This window comes from Athene noctua, chromosome 11 (genome assembly GCF_965140245.1).
Source record: "Athene noctua chromosome 11, bAthNoc1.hap1.1, whole genome shotgun sequence".
Taxonomy (NCBI): Eukaryota; Metazoa; Chordata; class Aves; order Strigiformes; family Strigidae; genus Athene; species Athene noctua.
This window is the reverse complement of record NC_134047.1, coordinates 9,279,362-9,301,721: the sequence shown is the minus strand read 5'-3', so window position 1 is coordinate 9,301,721 and position 22,360 is coordinate 9,279,362. Positions and strand designations below refer to the sequence as shown.

General features: G+C 42.5%; 1 protein-coding gene across 4 annotated transcripts in view; it reads right to left on the bottom strand.

The window, feature by feature from the left end:
* GAB3 (GRB2 associated binding protein 3) overlaps positions 1-15,087 on the bottom strand; it is a 71,145-nt gene extending 56,058 nt beyond the window's left edge. For all 4 annotated transcript variants that reach the window (XR_012634359.1, XM_074915288.1, XM_074915286.1 and 1 more), the window contains exon 1: positions 14,671-15,087. Coding sequence is in view for 3 of the 4 variants with exons in the window: in XM_074915288.1 (XP_074771389.1) it covers positions 14,671-14,970 (300 nt within the window). In the remaining variant the exon portion in view is untranslated. The remainder of the gene's footprint in view (positions 1-14,670) is intronic.
* Positions 15,088-22,360: the final 7,273 nt, after the last annotated feature.

Below are 22,360 nucleotides of genomic sequence, written 5' to 3'. Positions count from 1 at the left end.
TGAGGACAGTCCCTGGACAAGTCGGGCAGCTGGGGACTGGGTCCGTGAGCAGCGTTAGAACCCCAGTTCCAGTTGACACCATCGTGAAGGAGGAATGGTGACAAACAAGATTTTTTTGGTCCTCTTTATGTTTCTTCCTGGCAAAAATCAACTTACTCAAACACATAAAACTAACTGTAGTTTCTTTGGAGGTGACTTCCTCACTCAGCCAGGTCACTGAATATAGGTAGCATGCAATTTTCCAGATGGCCACTAATGTTCAAGCATAGGAAAACATGGTTTGATTATTGCATTCTAACTACTCTATTGCACAAGTATGTTATGAAAGATAAAGTTATGCAAATATCATAGTGGATTTCAATATTTCCTATTTAACTGTTTATTGTAAGCATGTACAATGTCCCCCAAAAATGTGAGCCAGCATAACTTAGTTTTAACATCCTTCTGCTTCTTTACAATAAGACAGATGATGATCTTTAATTTTTCCTTTACTAACATAAAACCTTCCACTTTGACTCACAGTCCTTATGCTGAGAGACAATTCGGAGAGTTTTATTTTACAAACAGTGAACGTAGGCCTGGATTCTTTCATCACTGTTTGGCTGCTGTACATATAGAATTTAATTTTGGTAGATCAGAACATTCTCCTTTCTAAACACACTTTATAGGTTCAGTAGTGAAATATCCTCAACCATGTATCCTAGTCAACCACCTGATCCCAACAACCTGCACTGGGGGCTCACAGAATTACTGTTGTCCCAATGACTGGCCAGCCCATGATAGAAGTGATAGTCTACCCTTGGACAAGCTCAGTGCATTTGGTAGTCTTAGGGCTGGCTCCAGGGGACCACAACAAAAATAGAGGGAATTAAAGAATCTCTTTGTTTGCAATTCAAATAAATATAGCAAGGGCAAAGGAGACACAAAACCCGAACTCTGCTCTTAAGACTGTAAGATGATAAAAGGAATCTGACAGGATAGCACGTGGGAAAGCAGGGATTACCACTGCTTGGGTCATTGCTGCTTGAATCTAAGGACTTGTCTGCAGTTTTACTAGCATAGCTGAGCTGCCACGTATCAGCTGGCACAAGTATGCCATGGGAACACTGATACTGGAAAAAAGAACATTGTTCCCAGTTTAGTTTATATTGCTTCAGAAGCAGTTTAATATAAAGGAAAAAGATGTCACTCATCCCAAGAACATCTGAGAAGATGTTTAGCAGCATAATTATAGTGATTTGAATTCATGCATCGCAATATACCTATGTAATTTTCCTATAGATTGCATTGGAAATGGAGCTTCTTGAAACAACTTAGTGGTAGTCATTTCATCAATGTTACAAGTAAACTGGCTCGTGAGACAGATCTCTGCTGTATCACAAAACATGGATTATTGGAATTTCCCATATGAATATACTGCTCTGAATTAACAGAGGTTTGTTAGAAAACCACTGGAAAAAACAGAGCTCCTAATACCATTATGCTGAGCAGCAGTGCAACTAGACGGTGAGGTGGCAATGGCTACTCTAAGCTGTTAGTGGTAAAGATGCTTTTTCCAGGATCTAGCTATAAGTGCATAGGTGATTTGCAAATGGAGCCCAAAAGTCTCACAAACAGTCAGCAGCAAAACGGATCCCCTGGAGAAAGTCAGATGCAAACTGGTCAGTTTTTAAGCAAAAAATGAATTTTTAGAGATTTTCTAAAGATTTTTCCTAAAATTCCAGAAGAGCTGCAGTTATTAGGGAAGGTGGCAGTCACACAGGATGCACATGAAACCTCTCTGGCCACTGGACTTCACTGCTGGAGGACCTGGAATTGTAGGAAATAAACTCAAAACATCCCAGTGGGGCTGTTCTACGGCCTGAAGCGGTTTTTCACCCCAAGAGATGTGCCAGCTTGGCCTGAGAGCTGCAGCCTAAGGCAGGAGGAGAAGTTAGCGGCGTACCGTTGGTGTTACTGTGACTGGCAAAGACCTACACTTCTGGGGATGGCCCTTGCTCTGTTTGGAGACGGGGGGCAAAGCATGGGAGAGGAAATTGCTGTAGTACAGAACAGCAGTATGAAATACTTTTCTGGAAAGCTTGGTGTGCAAGCCAGTGGAGTGCCCTGACGGAGGACAGAGGGCCCAGCTGGGGTAAGGAACATGGCATCTGATGTTACCTCATAGCATGTGCAGGGCAGGGTTACGTTTCTGCGTGGAGCCTCGCCATTACTCTCAAGTTCTCACACATACTGTGGTGCATAGCAACTCATCTGCTGGGCCATCTGCTGAGCTGCCTGCATACTCGAATTAGGACTGCAACTTTTCATTCCTACGTGCAGCCTTTCAAATTTTACACCCTCCCATTTGAAAACTTTCTCCTCCTGCTTGATCGATTACATCACCCATCCCCACCAGCTGGGACTGACTGCTACAATAGTAGGTGTTTAGCAGGCTTCACACTGTCTCTCACCCTTCAGATTAATAACCTCACCTAGGGGAGAAACATCATATGCACTTGCCTTTCATTCTGCCTATTGCCCCATCGAATGGGATCATCATTTCAAAGATGGTACGGGAACTGCCCAGCCAGAGGACAGCAGTCAGCATCTGCTTTTGTATTATGTATTTCTAGATCCTCAGCATGCTGCTGGCTGTGAGTCATGCAAATCTTATGCCAGGCAAAGCAAAAATGGCTGCACCATGCATAGATTTGATTTCTCAAATAGAAAGTGAGATTTTTCAGTGACAGTTTACTCTTTTTAAGAAGTTACCAATTTCTCTGCAACTCTGCTTTTATTTTTCACCATAATTCTATCTGGCTGTAATCTCTTTGAGTGGAAAGTTTTGTGCTAAGGATCTTACACAAAATAAAGTGAAATTGTGCATTTTAATTTATTTCATTGTCTTCATTTTCCAATTACATGCTGGTAAATGTTGAAGTTCCCTTACCACATACCACCTCTCTCAGTTGAACTGGAGCTACCAGGAGCTCTGATAATGACAGATCTGGAGGTTTCCATCAGGAGGCAAAATCCTCCTATCTGCTTTTCTCTCCCTGTTCCCTCATTGCTGTCGACCATGGCTCTGTGCTTGATCTGCATGCAGCCAAGTGATACAAAAGCTGAAACTCCTGAAGCTCAACTGCGATATTCAAGTTCAGTGTTCAATGAATATGAGATACCATCAGTCATAAGGTAGTGTTGTTAGCAGTAAGGAATATGTAGTGGAAACAGCTCAGATTATTTAAATGTTCCCTATAAATATGGTCATAATAGGTTGGAATTTGAGACTGCATTTCTTTGGCTTCTGGTTTGTCCTTACGCTCCAATATTGCTAGAGAACATGAGGTACCACTTCTATTTCAGGATATTTTTTTCTGATGAGTCTAAGTACTTTATATCTGAAATCTTTTCAGAGAGGACAAAGAGATGTTCCAAGCAGATTTGTGCAAACTGATAAATGCAAGTGAAAGCTTCAGATCTAACCTTCTAGTTTGACTGTGCACCTGCCCAATTCCAGCAGCTTATTAAAGCCAATGTTTACTTGGCCTTTCTGTCCATTATGGGGGCATTTTTTTTGAAAGGTAAAAGTTTCCTGCTTGATGGTACAGACTCAGTTGTGCTATATCACCATACTTACTTGCTGCTATTGCTGTGTAGGGTCATATGCCTTTTCTTGTCAGTCCCAGCAAGGAACCATGAGGAGTCTGCCCTAAACTGGCACCATAAACTAGATCTGGAGTGATTCTGCAAGACCATGTTTCCACTCAGAGCAGTTACCTTGACCACAGCAAGCCTAGGTGCAAGTCAGAAGTGGGCAGCTGCCCAGCAAAAAACTGATCCTAGGCCTTATGATTACGAATAGTACAAGGTCTTGTATCTGAGTGCTTTCCTCTGCTCCTTATCTTTTATTCCTGCACATAGACAGCACATAAAACAGTTAGTTTCTTAAAAAATACCCAATCTCTAAACTGAAACCTACAATGGTATGCTCATATAGAGATCCCAGTTCCATTTCCAAATCCAGTAAACCTGAGGAACGAGTCAAACTGAAACCTGCCTGTGGGTGCACGGTAAGTTCTGAGCGTATGAGAATTAGGGCCGCCACTGCTGAAAACTTCACATAGCTCAGGTTGCTCAACTACATGCAAATCATTTGCTTGGAAATGTTCCTGAGACTTATCACTGGGGTGCATCTCTACGACTATCCTTCTCCATCAGCGTATTCTGGAAAAAACTGCACAGCTACCACTTCGCACAAGCTTGATCTGGCTCTTCACCTCCCAAACTTGTGTTGCCCGTTCTCGAATGGCAAGTTTCACTAAAGCATCTCTGAACCCATGACAAGGTAAGTGCCATGGTGAGGGGAGTCCTTAAGGATTTAAAGCAGCAGTGTAAAGATACTTAGTCTTCACCTAGATAACTATAGCTTATCTGAAACCTGGTCACGTCTGTCATCTTCTGCTTCGACATAATTTCATTCAGTTTTAACAACCAAGCTGTTTGCCCCAACAAAGAGCACAGGCAAACATCATTGCAGCCCTCTTGGAATACTCTAATGGGTAAACAGCTTTAATTTACCAGCCAGCAAAGCAAGTTTACTTACAAAGTTTAGAAGATCATTTCGAGCACAAAGGACCTGGAAATACAATGAAAGACAAATAGGTCCTTTAGGAGGATAACATAACAGAACTGCAGAGGGTGTAATTCATCCTCCCTTCCATTTAGCAATGCTGCTGCTGCTGGTTAAAACTGGGAAATTTGCTGAGCATGGGCAACAAAGCCCTGGAAAGGACAGGCTGTAGGTTGCACTTCTCCCAGCTGGAGATTTCTGTGGAGAAAATGCCTGGTAAAATCTTATTCGCACTGAAGACAGATAAATCATAATAATTGCTCTTTAGAGTCACAGATAAATGCAGTCTCTGGCAAGGGTAAAGGATTTGACAGAGCCCAAAGGAGGGTTTGAACTCCGTAGGGGACAAAAAAGCCTCTAACACCCTCTCCTTCAGTCTGAGGCTGAATGCTGGTTGTGCTAGAAAACAAGAAATGTCTCCAATCACAGCAGCAGTGAACTCCTAATGTAAGTAAATAAACAACCCTTATGGATCCTAAACTACTTGTTCATTTTCTGACACAGAATCTCAGACATTCTGCAGACATGTCTCAAGGTCTAAGGCACTAGGGGTTGGCTTGTGGCTGAAAATTAGGAAAGTTTCTTATTAAACCAGCTATTCACATCCCTCGTGTTAGGAAACACTCCCAGCCATTCAAATTCCAGCCCTCCATTCAAGGAGCGTTAACAGATAAAATGAAAATTTAAAAACCCCCGCAAATTAGGAACAAGAATAAATGTACTTAACATCACTGGCTCTTGTTGTACCCTCTAATTTAATCCTCCTCTATAAGTTTTATGGTAAATGTGGGATTTTCTGGAACGCCTCAGATCCAAATGTCTCTTGGGTAGGGGGCACTTTTACATTGTTTCTTTGCAGGAAAGTAACAGATTTGTGGAACTACAAACATACCACAAAGAAATCTCTAATGGGATTGCATGCACTGAACTGGTTTAGGTTATGGCTGTGGGCTTCTTTGCTAATTCACAAAGAAATCAGATGCCTCATATTGTTGTCACATTAATAATGTGCTGAATTAACTCACACATGAGCAAGCCTGGTCCGTGTTTCTGTGTCCGACCTCCTGCTAGCGGGAAGGTCTGACAGCTCACAGCTGCTCTGCTGTGGGCCCAGGGCTGCCGACGCTCCCGAGAGCAGCGGGGCCAAGGGCAAGGCAGGGCCAGGGCATCGGGACACTGCCCATGCCCGCAGCGACACCCACAAGGGGCTGGGAGCAGGCTGAGGAGCTTTGTGGCTAGCGGAACGCAACCCAGAGCATCCAGCATCTGAGATAACATTTTGGACATAAAGTCAAAGGCCGCCGTCTGCCAGCAACAAGGCTGCAGTGCTCGTTCCCAGGGTATGGGTTGCTTCTGCTCTGACTGACACGGATGGAGGAAGGACTGGGCTCTATTTTTCATGTCAGTGGCTTGCAGGTCCCATCATTTGCTGAATCAGCCACTGGAGTTTAAACGAGAGATCGTTGTGCCCAGGTCTTGTACATGAGAAGCATATGCAGGCAGCAGAGGGGGGTAAAAATGACCCTGCTGTACAAACAAGGCACTCATGCACGTTCGCAAGCCAGGTTTACAAAGATATTTAGGCAGCTGAAGTGCAAGCAGGTACCTAGGACTCATCATACAAGAGTCTAAGCATGTTTTTGTACATGTGGTAACCTGCCAGGCTGTCCTAAAAAAGATAATGGACTCAAATTTCTAGTTTCTGGCTTCACAGGAGCACATTTTCTCAAAGCTTGCTCCCTCTGTTAGATTTTTCTTTCTGAGCACACCTTTGCAGGGTGCATTTTCATCAGTTCTTCATACCCTGTGATACCTGTAAGTAGCTATTCAGTTTACAAGTGTCTGAGGTGCCACAGTTTTACCAGTTTCCCTTGCAAATTTGATCTTGCAAAAAACAAAGCTGAAAGACTTAGTGGAACTCCAGAGGTAAATTTTTAGTACTCTCACACATCCAGAAATTCTGTTCTAAGTAGTCTGGGGTTAATGAGAGCGAAGAGAATGATAGGAAGGAAAGAAATAATTATATATTCTCTTTTTTCTCAACATGTCCCAAACATCACCTCTGACCTGGCTTTCTATTTCTGGCATGGACTAAACTCCCACTATTTATTTAGCAGCCTACACACCATCACAGTAACATAGCAACAGTACTTTCAGTTGTGAATTTCAAAAAAAGAAAAGAAAAAAATAACATATTTTTCATAAGAAAACTGTTAAAGCACTGCAATCTAGTAACACATCAATAAATGCTTCTATTTTATCCTTTACAAGCCAGTATTAAGTTCCCAGTGTGCAAACCCAATGCAGAGGGATGCACAGGGGAACCAAAGCAGTGTCACCAACACAAACCCTGTTCTTCCTATGCCAATCAGACTGTCCCCTAACCTTTTTGTTTGTTTGCCTTAATCATGTTTCAGCTTGAATATTTCTCAGGCTCAGCACAGGCGAAAGCAGTTTGGGGGAGGATACTGAAATAATAATGTGATTTGTCTGGTGTTTTTCCCTCACTTCTCAAAAACAGTTCACTGTTATTTTATAATCCATAGCTCAAGGGTGATACAATGCTCAGAGTTATCTGTCAAAAAGGAGCATTTTGAAAAGCACAAAGTGAAGTTGATGTAACAGTCCCATTTTCAGCTGACAGTCCAAATCTCGCTGTTTTACAGGGAAAGTTAGCCAGTGAAGACCTGTAAGAACAGCCCTAGAGTCAGAGGAGTACCCAGTGAAAAACATTCTGCAAACCCTATTTCAGTGGGAGAAAAGTGCCTGAGTATCTCAAAAAGCAATTACTTAAGTGCTTCTTAGGATGGGTTCAAAATGTTGAACTTCTCTTAAGCTTGCAAAGCTTCCACTGTAAATATTAGTAAACAATACAGATGTAGTAGCTGGAATAGCAGTGAGCACTTCATGAAGCAGTGTATGGCTTCTCATGAAACTGTTTCTCCATTGCTACTGTAAACTCAGCTGGCATCTCTTCAGATGCTTTTTCTCATCTCATAGCGTTCTGATCAGCACACAGCTACCTCTGAATGCCGGTGGCTTTTCTGTGGAATCGGCATCAAACAGATGGAAGTGCAGTTTTACAGCAGGCATACACATTCATCTTTCCCAGGGTTTATAAACTCAGTACTTCTGTAAACTTAGTGGTTTCACTGCACAGTTCGTAAAGTCTGCAAGTAAAACATAGTTCACGCTTGTTCCGAACTATTGGCTTCTCCTTGGCACGACCAGCTCATGTCAGCTTGAAAAAATGGCTTCACAACTGTAAAATCCTTGAACTTCTACAAACAGTTTGCAAGTCTGGTATGTAAAAACAGATTGTTCAGAAACTCTGCACTCTGCTGAGATTACAACAGTTGCAAATTTAGAAAGGGTCCCTTTATGGCCATTATTCTGTCCAACAGAAATATGAATACATAACCCACAGTCCCTGAGACTTGGGAGTCACAGAATGAATAATATTTGTCACTAACAAGGCTCACAGAAACGACTGACTTTTAAAAAGCGCTGTCAAAAAACCAGTCAGAAAGCTTCAGATGACAATCTAAATTCCATTTAAATTAACACCTTCATTTAAGTGATTTTAAATTCATAATAATGACATTTTACTGCCTTTCTGTAAAATGCTTTATGGGAAAGTATGTCCAGTAACTGAAATGAGCTGTTCAAGGCTTTTGTGGAAAGCTACAAAGCAGTTTTGACTGCAGGGGTCAGGTGGGGTTTCTGGCATCAGAAGGGAAGGGAATAACAAAATCTCCAAGAACAGTTGTCTCATTCTAACAATTATAAAGCTACAAATGAGTTAGCCTCAGAAAGGAGTATTTTTCTGCCACGAAGTGCAGATTTTAAACCTTAGTTTTGCATGACTATATGTTTGTTGGTTTTTTGTTTTTTCCTGATGCAACACAAACTGAAACAAGTCAAGGATATTATTGTAAAGAAGAAAAAAAAAAGTTGAAGTATTGCATTTTATTCAACAGTTAAATGAGAGAGTAAAATCTATTTTCTCTGGCTGGATGTAATGTTTTGACATGCAAATTTCATTTCAAAGATGGCATTTTTTCCTTATCACAATACTAATTCATTTCCAACTCGAATGAAAAGGACAAGAAAGCAAATAAAACAACTTGTTTCTCTACTGAGTAACATTATAGGAGTAAACTTGTCCCTTTCCCTAAAAACCTATCAAATTGGCATAATACACGTTCATAGCATTTTAATGCATCATTGGTAGAAGCAATGTGTTTGTCCATATTATAGTTTTCATGCTACAACAAAGAGTACAGCAAAGTACTACTTGTAATGCTTTTTCCTCTAAGACATGTTTGATTGCATCACTAGTTTAATTACCACTCAACTTAACATTTCCTTCTCTATTTCAAACTGGCACTTTTTTTAAAGTCTCTATTTTTGAATGCAAAGACCTGATAACTTGTGGTTTCTGTTTTGAATAGAAACCAATAGCTGGACATTCCTGTGCACTGAAAACATGTCGTCAAAGATTAAACTTGGGCTTCAGGGATATTATGGCTCCACCCAAATAAATAGTCCAAGGGAAATTATTCTGCTTAGCATTCTGATACACAGGTTGCCAAGAACAGCAGGGTTTTTTAGAAATTATTTTTTTCTTAGAAGTCAGCCTATCTCATTAAACATTGCATTTAAACTACCAAAACATGGTGAAAATGGAAAAAAATGGTCTAGAATAAACATCGCACTTAACCTACCAAAACAAGGTTAAGTGGTGGGAAATGGTCTGATTTGTACTTGTCTAATTGCAAATGTTTAACTCCAATGATGGAAACCCCTCCCTAAAATAATTTTTCTGCTGTCATTTTTACCAGTGAGATCAATTTGTTCAGAATTCCACAGAGAAGGGAACACATAGTCTGCAGCACAGGATCTTCTGTATGAAAGTCTTCATTTTCTCAAAATTGAGTTCTTCCTTAATATACAAACCAGATAGAATATGCGCTGTATTTTAAAATTAAGTAAGAGCAGGAAAAATGTAGGTACAAAACTTACAGCTAGAACCAGCTAAAAGACTCTGTCGACTTTCTCCATCACATGGGACTCCTATTCCACCCAGCCTATAAACTAGACTTACAAAACTTGCACAAACTGGTTAAATAAATTCAGTTATTTCAAAGAGAGTTCAGGATGTTGATTCCAGCAGGGTATGAAAGGTGGGGACAAAGCTCAAGAGGTGATGCTTTGTAGGAAGCATTTGGAAATAAATAGACTCATGGACAAGTATTAAGTTCAGCTTTCTCTTTGAGAGTTGCTTTCTGGAAACATCCCCCAAATCCTGAACCAGCAGAAGTACTTGACCTCAAACAGGACCTGGGGATTTCTTTTAGGTGAGGGTGGCACTGTCCTCTGCTGACATCAGCCCAACACTAGACTAGAGGGCAGACGCTCTGCATCCCGCACACCCTTAGCAGTGCTGTGGGACTCTTGTTCCTATTACTTGAGAAAACTCTTCCACTTTACTTTTTCTTCTCAGTGGCCAGTAACTTCCCATTTATTCTCCTGATAAATACCAGAACTTCAGCTAAAAATGGAGAAGTCTATATTCTCTTAGCTTGTAAAACCATAGCAATGGTGTGTGTGCTGTGGTTGAGTTCTGGCAGATCCCCCCAACAGTCAGAGACATCCGTCTGCAGCTACTTGCTGCCATGCCCCTCTGGCAGCACTTACTGCCCCTCGCACAGAGACAGCAGGAACACACACTGCTTTACTGGCTTTTTGCATCTGGTACATTAATTTACACATCGATTTGTCTTCCCAGACCAGACATCCAAGAAGTGTGGTAAGACGTGCAAGGCTAAAACTTCTAACACAGGGTCCATTTTGGACTCTTGTTCTAGAGATGCTGACAAGGAATTTTGATTTTCAATAACGTTTGAAGAAACCAGTCACTCAAGTAAAGTGGGAAACTTGTCTTTTTTTGAGCAAGTGGTCTTCCCTCATCAATTTGTATAGTACTGAAGATTAAAAATAGCTCCTCAGCTGGGGTACAGCTGTGCAGCATTGACTTAAATGGAGCTGCACTGACTCACAACAAGCAAGCATCTGTATATAGCGCTTTACTATTGCAAACCACGTAACTTAACACTAACAGTAAGTAAATAATGGCGTGGTGTTCACTGGAGGCAGCGGGCAGGCTGCCTAACTACCACTGCTGCTCCTCACAGGTGTGACAAATTACAGGACAGCGATTTGAGGATAGGTTGGAATGAGCTGCCTGTTAAAAATCCCATCTCCTTCTCCTTATTGGCACATCAACTATGTGTCTTCTCAATGGCACTAGCCTCTTATTTCATTAGGCATCCTCTGTGCCTTCTTCCATGTCTTTTTTCCCCTCATAGTGACTTTTTGCATTGGCTGTAGTAATTCCCTTTTTTCCTAGGCCATGAAACCATTCTCCCTGCTCTCCAATAAACAGAAAATAAATATTACCAGTCAGCGAGCAGATATATTTTTATATGAAAAGTATCAAAAAGCTGGCTGTTCAAGGCTGATGTTACAGAATTGGGTACATGAACACCACCACCCTGAGTCTTCTGAATTTCTAAATTTTTTGTTAACAAACGTAATCACTTTTTTCCCCTTGTGGCTGTGAATGCCTAATCTAAATCTCTGGTTGGATATATTTAGCAGTAATATAAGGCACTGTGAAACCCATCACACCTGAAGCAGATTCTCCCATGACATCTAATTTCCTACAGAGGCTGGTACTCATGATCCACTGACAGCAACACCAGACATCTCCTGTGGGGCCAGGTTTTCCTCCTGTGGGGCTGAGTGTCAAGCTGTGCCTGATGCTTAGCATTTTTTCTCTAGAGTATGATGGCCTTCACCTCCACCACTTCCTAGTATTTGGTAGCAGTTTCTTCCTCTCTTGTCCCTGCCCCACACCCAGCTCCCCCAGAGCTTCAGGGGTTCCCCGGCACTCCTCAAGCCCACGCAGCCCCGACTGATCGGTGAGAAAAGCTGGAACCAAGTGAGGAAATGAGAGCAGCACAGCTTTCAGGTCATACTTAGGGGACAAAGAACTGCAACACACAACAGATGCTCTCCCAGGAGACTCCTTGCCCAACTGCCTCTTTAGATAGGCTGACGTGGTGGATTCATGGTTCAAATATCAGACAGAGGCAAAAGCATTGTACATGCTATTAAACCATATTAGAGTATTTGCTTGCTGAAGTGAAGCTCCCTGTGCTTTCTAATGAATTCTCTGCATTTAGCATTAAGCTCTCTGTTTTTACAGAAAGTTACACTTGAGTAATTAATCTCATGTTCATTTCCTGCACATGTAAGAGAGCAGCCTTTGTTAGGGAATGATAAGACACTTCTAAGAATAGTGCAACTAAGAGCATCAGCTTTGTAAGACATTGCAGGAAAAATATATACTCTTAACACCTGCTTTTCACTATTCAAAGTTTTGAAAATAACGTTCTGCTTACCTAGAGCCAAATTTTGAGTTGTTTATGCATAGAATAATAGCTTTCATCGGCGAACAAGCATAAATAAAGGTATACTTTGGTCTTTAGGCTCCAATCTTGTAAAGATGTATTTGTTTAATTTTACAAACACTAAATATTCTCAGTGGCTTCAGTGGGACTATGTGCAGTTCCCAGTCTCACAACCTGAATTCATCACTTTTCTGATGTCTTAATTACAGATTCCACTGAAATTAATTGGATTTTCTTAGTGTTTGCAATAGATTGAGGATTAAGAATTTATCAGTGTGTAAAACAAGAGACCCTCAGGCCCGACCTTACAAAGGCCGGATGCTGAACTCAGGAAAATGTAAACTGGGAGACAACCCCGTGAGCGCAACAGTCGCTCCAGTGTAGGAGAGGTCCCATGAGCGGCAGCCCCAGCCTGCGTTTGAAGCTCCCTGGAAGCTTCAGCTCAGACCATGGGTTTTGCCGGCTGAACACAAAGGGTGGTTTAAAGCTTGGGGATTTATGTATGTTGTCAGTTCAGAACCAGAGCCAACACACCATTCTCCTGTAAGCGGTTGACACTTGACACCTACTGAAGTCAGTTTAAACAGTCATTGTTTTAAAGCTTGTGTTGTTTTTAAGCAGTCACTGTGGTTCAGCCTGAGCTGTCTACTACCCCAGTGCAAGATGCCCAAGCTACCATGCTGGTGAAACTATATAAAAAGTGGGAAAAGAATAGTTTACAGTGAGTAAGAGACAATTTCCATTGGGTTTGTAGCATCCAGTCTTATGAGAAAGGACATTAATCTTAGCTGTACTTGCAGTACATTTCTTCCTGCTTTATTATGGACAAAGGAGTAGTTTATCCTCCTAACCAGAAAACAAAGCCTAATCTGCAAAGATCTGGCTAATCTAGTGGTTGATGTTTGAAGAGTAACATAGACCCCATTTCCTTAGGTTTTGTAGTGCAAAATCTGAGGAGAGCAGCCTGCAACTAGTCTCGTGAGCTGATCAGAGCCCCTGTTGTGACTATTATCTTGACTGTATAATGGGGGCTTTCAAATCCCAGCTTTATCACATTCTGTTTTCTCTACTTTGCCCTTTTATGAATATTGAGTCATCAAAAATAGCTTCACTGACAGAGTTACTAATGATACCAGCTGGGTGAATCAGTGGCTCTTACATTGTCTAGTGCCTGCTGTACAGTGCTATTAGTACACTCGTTACAAAATGTAACAAAAACTAGATATCCATATTTTATTTGCAGCTCCCTTGAGACACATCATAGTGGTTATTTTAGAATTGGAAAATGCTAACTGAACAAAGCAAATATTCAGCCATTTCAATGCAATACTGTGATCTAAAAGAAGAAACTCTGGCTTAGAATAAATTAGAAGTAAATTCTAACATCAGTAAATTATCTTCTCTCCTAGTTTTTAGTGCAGAGAAAAAATACACTACCAAACGATATCTACCACATTCTTCACGAGACAGTTATTCCTCATATTACTCGAAAAAGCCAACATCAGCAGTCCAGAAAAAATGCTGATAAACAGAAGAGAATACGACAAATGATGTAAGCTATGTAGATGGCTTGGGAGTGTGACAGACACATAGGATGGCATCCTTCTAGTCCAGTGCAGTGCTCTGGGGTAAGTCAGGTTAGAAGTGCATGACTCAAACAGAGTGTTACCGATTCCCAAAGTGTAACAACAGTAACAACAAGCCTGCTGAAGAACCATCACAAATGAGTATGCAAAATGGCCCACAGTGGGCTTACATTTTTAACGGTGTCCCAAGCAATTTTTTAAGGGTCCTTTATTTCCACCCGGAGTGCCTTCCTCACAGCCCTGCAATAATAGTTTCTTATGTTTGCAACAGCCCCCCCCCCCCCCGCTTTTTTTTTTTTCTTCTTTTTTTTTTTTTTTTTTTTTTCAGAAAAACAGGCAGGCAGATACAGAACGAAACAAGGGGCCCCCTTTACACATAATGCGGTTGCAGCTCTCCATGCATACAGTGCTCGCTTCTTCTCACCAGCTCCCTTCACCTTTCAGCTATCAGGAACTTCACAGCATGGCATCTTCCAGCACCTCTTTATCACGGACAAAAAGTAAAGCTTTCTGCTAGCAACTGCATCTGGCATACTAAATCAGTAAATAAAACTATTGCAGATGTTGCTTTTAGCAAGTGCCATAGAAATTACAGAGCATCTTAACAAAGCAGAGCCACAGAATGTAAAGTATTAGTTTTTTCAGGAGGTTCTTGCCCTTCCCTGGAAAAGTGACATCTGAAATTCTGTTACAATTCTGTTAGTTACGGCAACGTTAACTGAAACCGAAATGTGGTTTTTAACCTAAGATCTGTTGCATAACAATTGAAGTATTATAATCTTACGAGCCGGGAAAGGTTAATTCCAAAGAGCACAATAATATCGGTGGAAACTAAAATACTCCATAAGCGCACGGACTTGTAAACCTTTTTGTTTTGGTCCGAGGCGAAGCCGAACCAGGCGAGACATTTCAAAGGAAGAGTAAAGACACCGAGCACATGCCGAAATCCCTTTAGCGAGGAAAAAAATACCAGCAGAGCCTCTGTACTTACGTATCTCTTGAGTTTCTTCTCGGGGGGTGATTTAATGAGCCATCCAGTGCAAACGACGTCCCCTGAGCTCATCTTCCCCCCCGGCGCGGAGCGGCGACGCGGGAGCCAGGGTGCGGGCTGCGTGTGCGTGTGTGTGTGTGTGTGCGCGCGTGTGTGTGTCCGTGTGCTTGTGTGTGCGCGCGTGTGTCCGTGTGCGTGTGCGTGTGTGTGCGTGTATTGTTCCCAGCCAATTTGAAACCAGCAGTAATCAGCTTCCTTCAGCTGTGCTCTGATACTGCTCCAGCCCGAGGAGGAAGTCATGACATTGATCACTGACACGGCCAGCCCTCCCTCCGCCGCAAACACAATGCAACACACCGAGCACGTGATGGGCGGCCGGGGCTCGCCGCCACGCAGCCGGCGGCTGCGACACCCCCCGCCACCGCCACCGCCACCGCCCGCGCCCGGCCCGCCGCCCGCCCCGGCGATGCTGACAGCCCCTGCCCGGGGCCGCGGGGGGCGAGCGGCGCGGCGGGGCTCTGGGGGCTCCGGCAGCAGCGGTGGCCCCCGCGCAGCGCGGGTCCGGGCGGGGCCGCGGGCGGGGCCGGCCCCGCCGCCCGGGGAAGGGCCGTGGCCCGGCGGTGGCGGCGCGGGCGGAGGGTTGGGCGCCGCTCCGCACCTCTGCGCGGCTCTGCCCGCACCCCACCGCCCGCCCGGGCCGCCGCTCCCAAACTTCGTCAGCTTGTGCATCCGGAGGTTTTTCAGCGGCGTTCGGTCCCCTGTATGAATTGACTACGAATAAACTTCATTTTTCTGGTCACATCGGGGCAGATTTTTTAGAAACGGACTTTTTCAGCAGTGACTTCAGCGAGACGGGTTGCCATTCCACTGCCACAACCGACAAAATACGGCCGCAGAGCACACAACATGCTGATACCCTTGGAGCTGGTGCCTCTCTCCCGGATGGGAAACTCCTGGCGCTTCAAGGACAGGGCAGCTTGTGTTCGTTTTTAAGAAGTTACTTACGGCTTAGATTTAAAGCGGGTGCAGTGACCCTTCACTGGTTTTTACTAGTCTGTAGTTTCTGAGGGGTCTCCTATGCCTCTGCCTCGGCACAAGCACACGGCAGAGCCGGGCTCTGCGAGGTGTGGTTAGCGGCATCAGGCCTGGGGGAGAGTTTAACGTTCCCACAGAAATTTTCACCGCTGTGCTGGAGCTCTTCGGCAGAGCAAGCTGACAACAGCTTGTAGTGTCACTGCTGGAATCTGACAAGCTGGAAACCATGCTTGGGTTTTTTTCGAGATTTTAAGCAAATATGTGGCAAGAGGTATTTATTGTATTTAATATAATATGTACTATACATGGCGTATAATATATAAATATTTTCCCTATGTGCATTTACATAGCTGTACAAATAAATCTGTGTAAACTCATAGCATCCCCGTTGCTACTGCTTTACATTCTCACCGATCTTAAAAGAATCTTGCTATAAATGAAAACTGTCATGGATAAACTAGAAACACTTGATTTCAAATGTGCTCTGACTTCTCTAGATAGGTTTTTGTCTGAGAGTGACTTCCATGCAGCCTTGCAATATTACTTAATTCCCAGCGTGATGTTCTACTACTGCCTTCACTCAGCTCCATATATCTTTTATCCACAGTGATGTTTTAACAACTTCACATGTTTAATAGCAGGTTTGTGAACAAGGCTTTGTAATGCTCCTCCTTGGAGAGACGCATCCAGCCATGGAATTTATTTAGGGAAGGAGAGTCACACTTTCCTTCCACATGTGACTTGACTGTGTCACTCGTGACAGATGCGATAGCCCTGAAGACTTTAAAACTTCAGTCTGCCGGAACAAAGTGAATTGTGATATACTTCATGTGTTATGCCTGCAGTGCCATAACAATACCCATTCTTTACCAGATCATTCTTCAGACAGATGGGGGTTCCCCTGTCAGGTTCCTCCTGCAGCTGCATAACCACTTGCGGTGAGGCAACAGAGGAGGTGAGGAGGGGGCAGGACAGGGTGGTGAGGAACCTGGACTGCCAAAGGGATCTAAACACTGAATACCAAACCACAGCCTTAAAGAGAGCTCCGGCTCCGTCTTCGCTTGCGCTTGGTGGTAGTGCTGCCTAAATCACTGGTAGTCTCCACCTCTTACACCACTTGTCCCTGCCCTTCCACGATCTCCTCCATTACACAGGGTATTTGTGTGGATACATGATGAACTGACTCAAAAACTGTTTGGAAAAGAATGAGTCAAAAAAAGGAGGTGATTTTCCAGCTGGATCAGGACTAGTTTCCTATTCTCATAAACGCTGTGGCCTACTACACACTCAGACCTGACCAACAGAGGGGGGATGCAGGGGCAGTAATAAGAGATCAGTAGTTGCTTAAATTGGCACTTCTGCCCAAAAATCGCTTGCTGAGTGGTAGCCATGGTGACAGGGAGGGGTACAGTGATTCTGTTCCCTGCTAGATGTGTCACTCCTCTCTCAGACGGCTCCAGTCCTCACTGCTGGAACAACTCAGCTGTTTGTGAAGCACCTGCTGAACTACTTGCACATTGCAGCTCAGAATATTCAGAATAAATAAAATCTGTGCCAGTTTACTTATGGTGCCAGTAGCCTGAGGGGAAATACAGGAAGCCAGAAATCATAATTAAGCAGAGCATGTGGGGGTTAACATGTTTGTTATGAAAGCTGCTGTGCCTTCTTGGTGTTTGTGCTCCAAATATTAAAAGAAGAAATAAAGTTATTTTCTTTCCCTAATGATTTTAATAGTGCTGATAATGTGTCACTCACGCATGTGTTTGACAATAGCAGGTTTAAAAATGAGTGGTATCTAGCCCTGATGGAAGAAGGGCGATTTCACTTTTGTCCTGCTCCATGCACAGATTTTTCAACCACTTTTTAATTATAAAATTCTTTACTTAAATCTTTCATCATGATGGTGAATGACAGCGTCTTTGCTTTTAAAGCAAAAGATTTTATAATTTTTTTTTTTTTTTTCAGTTGAAGACATATGTAGAGAGTGAGCTGAGGCTGGAAACAGAATGGAAAGTGGAGGGAAAGAAGAGCAAAGAAAAATTGATTTTGGCTGAACATTTCTGTGAAACCCTTGGGGTGTTCTATTTTAGTTCTAGCTTTTGCATTTATCCATTAGTATTTAGTTTCGGGCTTTAAATATGTTTTGTATATGCTGAAATCACTGGCAAAACCCAATTTAAAAAGTTTAAAAATAAAATATTTTCTTAGTATTACTGCGTTGCCTAGAGGTTTGAAAGTGTAGAATTACATATATTTCCTTAGCTTTATTTGTCTCACTTTTAAAGCTTTTATTTTATACGTATCACATGGTTACCCTGAAAGAGATCAGATTTTGCTTGGTAACAATAACTTCAGCCAGTAGTACCAGCCTCCCCAAATATGCTGTAGGCAGAGCTGCAGGAATGTTCTCAAAACTGACTGACCATTGAAAAAACCCAACATAAAATGACTTGCAATAAAATTCTCTTTCTTTCTACATGAGATCAAAGCCAGTGTTAGCAAATCTTCAGTCTGACAAGACAGAATTTTTTTCATGCTGTGACACTTCCTAGAATAAAGTCAAAAGCTGAGATGCCTTCATGGATATAAACTGTAGACATGATTATAGAGGAAGTAAAACTAAATAAAATGTAAAACATAAAATTGATACCCCAGAAGGTGAAGTCATTCTCTATTCTACACAAATTGTACAGGTCATTCATGTTCTGACACGTCTCAATCAAATTTCAGGAATGTGTCTTTATTTGGAACATGTCAGAGTGTTTATCCTTGTGGTGGGTTGACCTTGGATGGAGCCAGGTGCCCACCAAGCCACTCCCTCACTCCCATCCTCAGCTGGACAGGGGAGAGAAGATACAGCAAAAGGCTCCTGGGTTGAGATAAGGACAGGGAGAGATCACTCAGCAGTTACAGTCATGGGCAAAAGAGACTTGACTTGGGGGAAATTAATTCAATTTATTACTAATCAAATCAGAGCAATATAATGAGAAATAAAACCAAATCTTAAAAACACCTTCCCCCCACCCTTCCCTTTTTTTGGCTGCTGCTGGTGTTATGCAGTTTTTTCCCCCCTTCTTAAATACGTTATCCCAGAGGTGTTACCCCCATCGCTGATGGGCTCGGCCTTGGCCAGCAGCGGGTCCATCCTGGAGCCGGCTGGCACTGGCTCTGTCGGACACAGGGAAGCTTCTGGCAGCTTCTCACAGAGACACCCCTGCAGTACCCCCACTTCCAGAACCTTGCCCTGCAAACTCAATGCAGTGCTCCCCAGAGTAACCTCGTATGCGCCGCTAGCAAAGATCAGAGTAAGCATGATCAGTTTTACCCTGGATGTGTGTGCAATTCACATCAGCCAGATACCTAAGAGGAAATCTCTGCTCATCATGAAAGTACTGGTCTACTCCTCTCCTTTCCTAACTTAGGCTACTGATGTTTCAGAGAAAAACAACACTTGACTACTAATAAACTAGAAGAGAACAAACAGGCTCATTGCATTTGATGGGAAATTCCTTCATGACCTTACGGGCAACTGATTTAAAGTAAGTGTGCTATTTAAGCTTGCCCATTTCCATGTTGTAATGCAACTGGTGGTATTATTAATATTGAGAGCAGTGAAAGTACTTACTCCCCTGGAGACAGAAAAATAATTGGGATGAGAGGATGGGAAGAATCAGGAGGATTTATTTTGTTCACAGATTTCTAGGTATCAAAGCAGGAAGAGTTATCTAGGCTGACATTCCCACAAGCATATATATTTTTCCCAGAATCTAGCCCCACATTAATTTACAAATTAACCCTGCAAGGCTTGTGAAGGTGCATGCAAGAGACAGCCATAGCCCTGGGAGAACAGCTCTTTTCTCTCACCTAGTGACTGATCCCTGTTTACATATGGAGCTCGCACCACACTTACTCAGCAAAATGCTAACATGCCTCTGCAGCATTCCCACAGTAAGCAGAAAAGTCCAGTACCACAAAAAGACATGACACAGTATATATGTTCCAGCTGTTCCTGACAGTTACCACTCTCCTCCCCCCTGCAGATAGATATTTCACTCTCTTTCCATTCACAAGGACAAATTCAGCAAAGTCACAGGGGATAATTCAGCCCCTTCTCTTCCTTTCAGTAGCCTGTCCTCACCATACAAATCAGGTCTAATAGAGGAACACAGACAAATCATCAGAGCAACATGACTTGTTATTGTTGCTTAAACAATTAGCTACAAAAACTGGAGCCTGACCACTGACACAGAACGATGCTGACCCTGTCCGCACTACGCTGCTTAACTGACGAGTATATTCTGCCCGAACCAGGCTGCATGCTCCATCACCCACAGGCCCTCAATGGCAGTGGGACCCAACGGTCAGATACCTGCTTTTGAAGCAGGAGCCATTGTGAAAATAAAAAAAACCAGACAGTTGAACGTTGCTGTGGTTTTGCTCCAGGAAGTATATGAACTGTGTAAGCTGCATGTGGGTATGGCCTTTATTGTTATGGACAGGGCAGAATCTAATTTTACCAAAAGCTCTCATGACACATAGGGAGAACACTGTCAATCCGTTTCAGAAAACAAACCAACGCCCTCTGGCTCTAATCTCCTCTGGGAAACAGCAGTAGACATCCAGCATCTCATAGGAAAGTCTCCCGTTCAGGAAAGTAACTGGTGGAAGAGCCAGCGTATTTATTTGCAAATGTACAACTGCCTTTCTCTTAAGTTGGGGTGGTAACAAACAGAACCCCATCTTGGTACAACACCTCTGTCCTGGCACTTTTGCCAGAAGATAGGTTTCTTTCTTCTCTGTCGTCCAGAGAAGGGCACATGAAAAATTGTGCTTTTGTTACTTTTCAGCTTCTGATTGTAGATTAGTAAACAACCTCATGATGCCTACATAGCTGGTCAAGCAAGTCATGGCTGTTACTCTCTACATATGTACTGGTATCAACCCTTTTCTGGATTTCCTTGTGTGGTAATTTTTTCAATAGCCCCTCAAGGACAGCAAATAATCCTTGTGGCTGAGGGAGGAGATACAGAAGGAGAGAAGATGGCTTTTTCAAAGAACCAAAATTTATTTTCTAATTCTCTCAATCACTTTTGAAAATCTACTTCCTTTTTCATGTATAATGATGAATACCACTCAACCCACATGTGAGAGGGTCTACTGATTAACTTTACATGGCAATTTGGAAGAATTTATCTGTGCACAGCTGATATGACACAATCAAATCTGTAACAGCCAGAAATCCAAAATAATCTATTCAACATCAAGATTATGACATGCCTTCTCCAGATCAGAAATACCAAATTATTATTAAATTTTAATCTCCTGAAATCGAAGATTTGCTGAAATCCAGTTCACTCCAAACTAACTGGAGCAGCCTGAAGTTTGGATGTGAAGCTTAAAGAAAGGTCTCAGGAAGGCCTGCAGAAACAGATGGAAAAAGAAGTCTGCAGTTTAAGTGAAAAAAATCTACCTAGCTATTTTCAGACTCACAAATGTGGAAGGCTCATCATGAAGTAGAGGATGGATTTCGGCTTCACTAAAATATTCTGAGACCAGAGAACACTCCAGAAAATGAACACAGGGAAATTAACATGGGACACTGTCTGCTTCTGTTCTCTATATTGCCCCAAAATGCCTTACTGAGAGTTATAGGAACCTTACCTCTTACACTGTGATTTGTGAGAAATTTTCATGCAGATGGCAAAACAGTAGGTGAAACAGATACCCTCCCCTTCTAGGTAATTGAAGGAAAAATTAAATAGTACTTTATTTAATTATGACTGAGTAGAGGGTATTACAGTAAGCAGACCAGATTTCTGAACTACATGTGTAAAAGGTTGCCCTGTGTGAAGAATGTAAATGCAGGAAAGGAAGAATTGTTTTGATGGCAGCTGTGTGTTTGAGACTGTTACAAAAAAGGAAGAATCATTACAGGATGAGGAAGAAAGAAGGCCCAGGCAGTCAGGGAAGCAAAATAGAAAAAAAATGGGGGAGCGAGGGGAAAGGCAGAAACAGATTCTGTGTGGACTAGGATAAAATAAAAACAGCTACTGTAGTTTAACAGATCCTTCAGCAGAAATGGATAGTACTCTGGAAAATATAACAGGTTCAGTATAGTTTTCCACAGTGAGTGGATGTTGACAAGTAAAAATGGATAAAAAGGACAGGATCAAATGTATTTTCACAGCAGGATAAAGCCTGTGGCAACTGAAGTGATGGCTTTTGACTTATGCAATGCATCTGCCATGTTTGCAAGGCTGATGGAGGCAGCACTTCACAGCATCCTTCTGGGCATTTCCTGTATTTAAAAGAAATCCTGGTGCAGGCTAAAACCTTTGAACAAGAACTGTTACATTTACAAATAGTCTGTGATCAGTTTAGGGATGACAGTGTGAAATCAAACCCACAGAAACAGGCTTTTTGCTTAAGAAAGAGGTAATTTATTTTGGGCAGAGAATTCGTGAAGAAAGAATTTCTATCATCATTAAAGAGAGTTAAAAGCTACGCTGCACCAGCCTGCTTGCTGGATACTCACAGATATTCAAAATTTTGTAAGATTCTGTCTCTGTTATGGGCAGGGTATTTACCAGTTTTCAGTATTGCTAAACTACTGCATAGGTTAGGGGAGAAAAGGATGCCATTGCAGTGAGCAGCA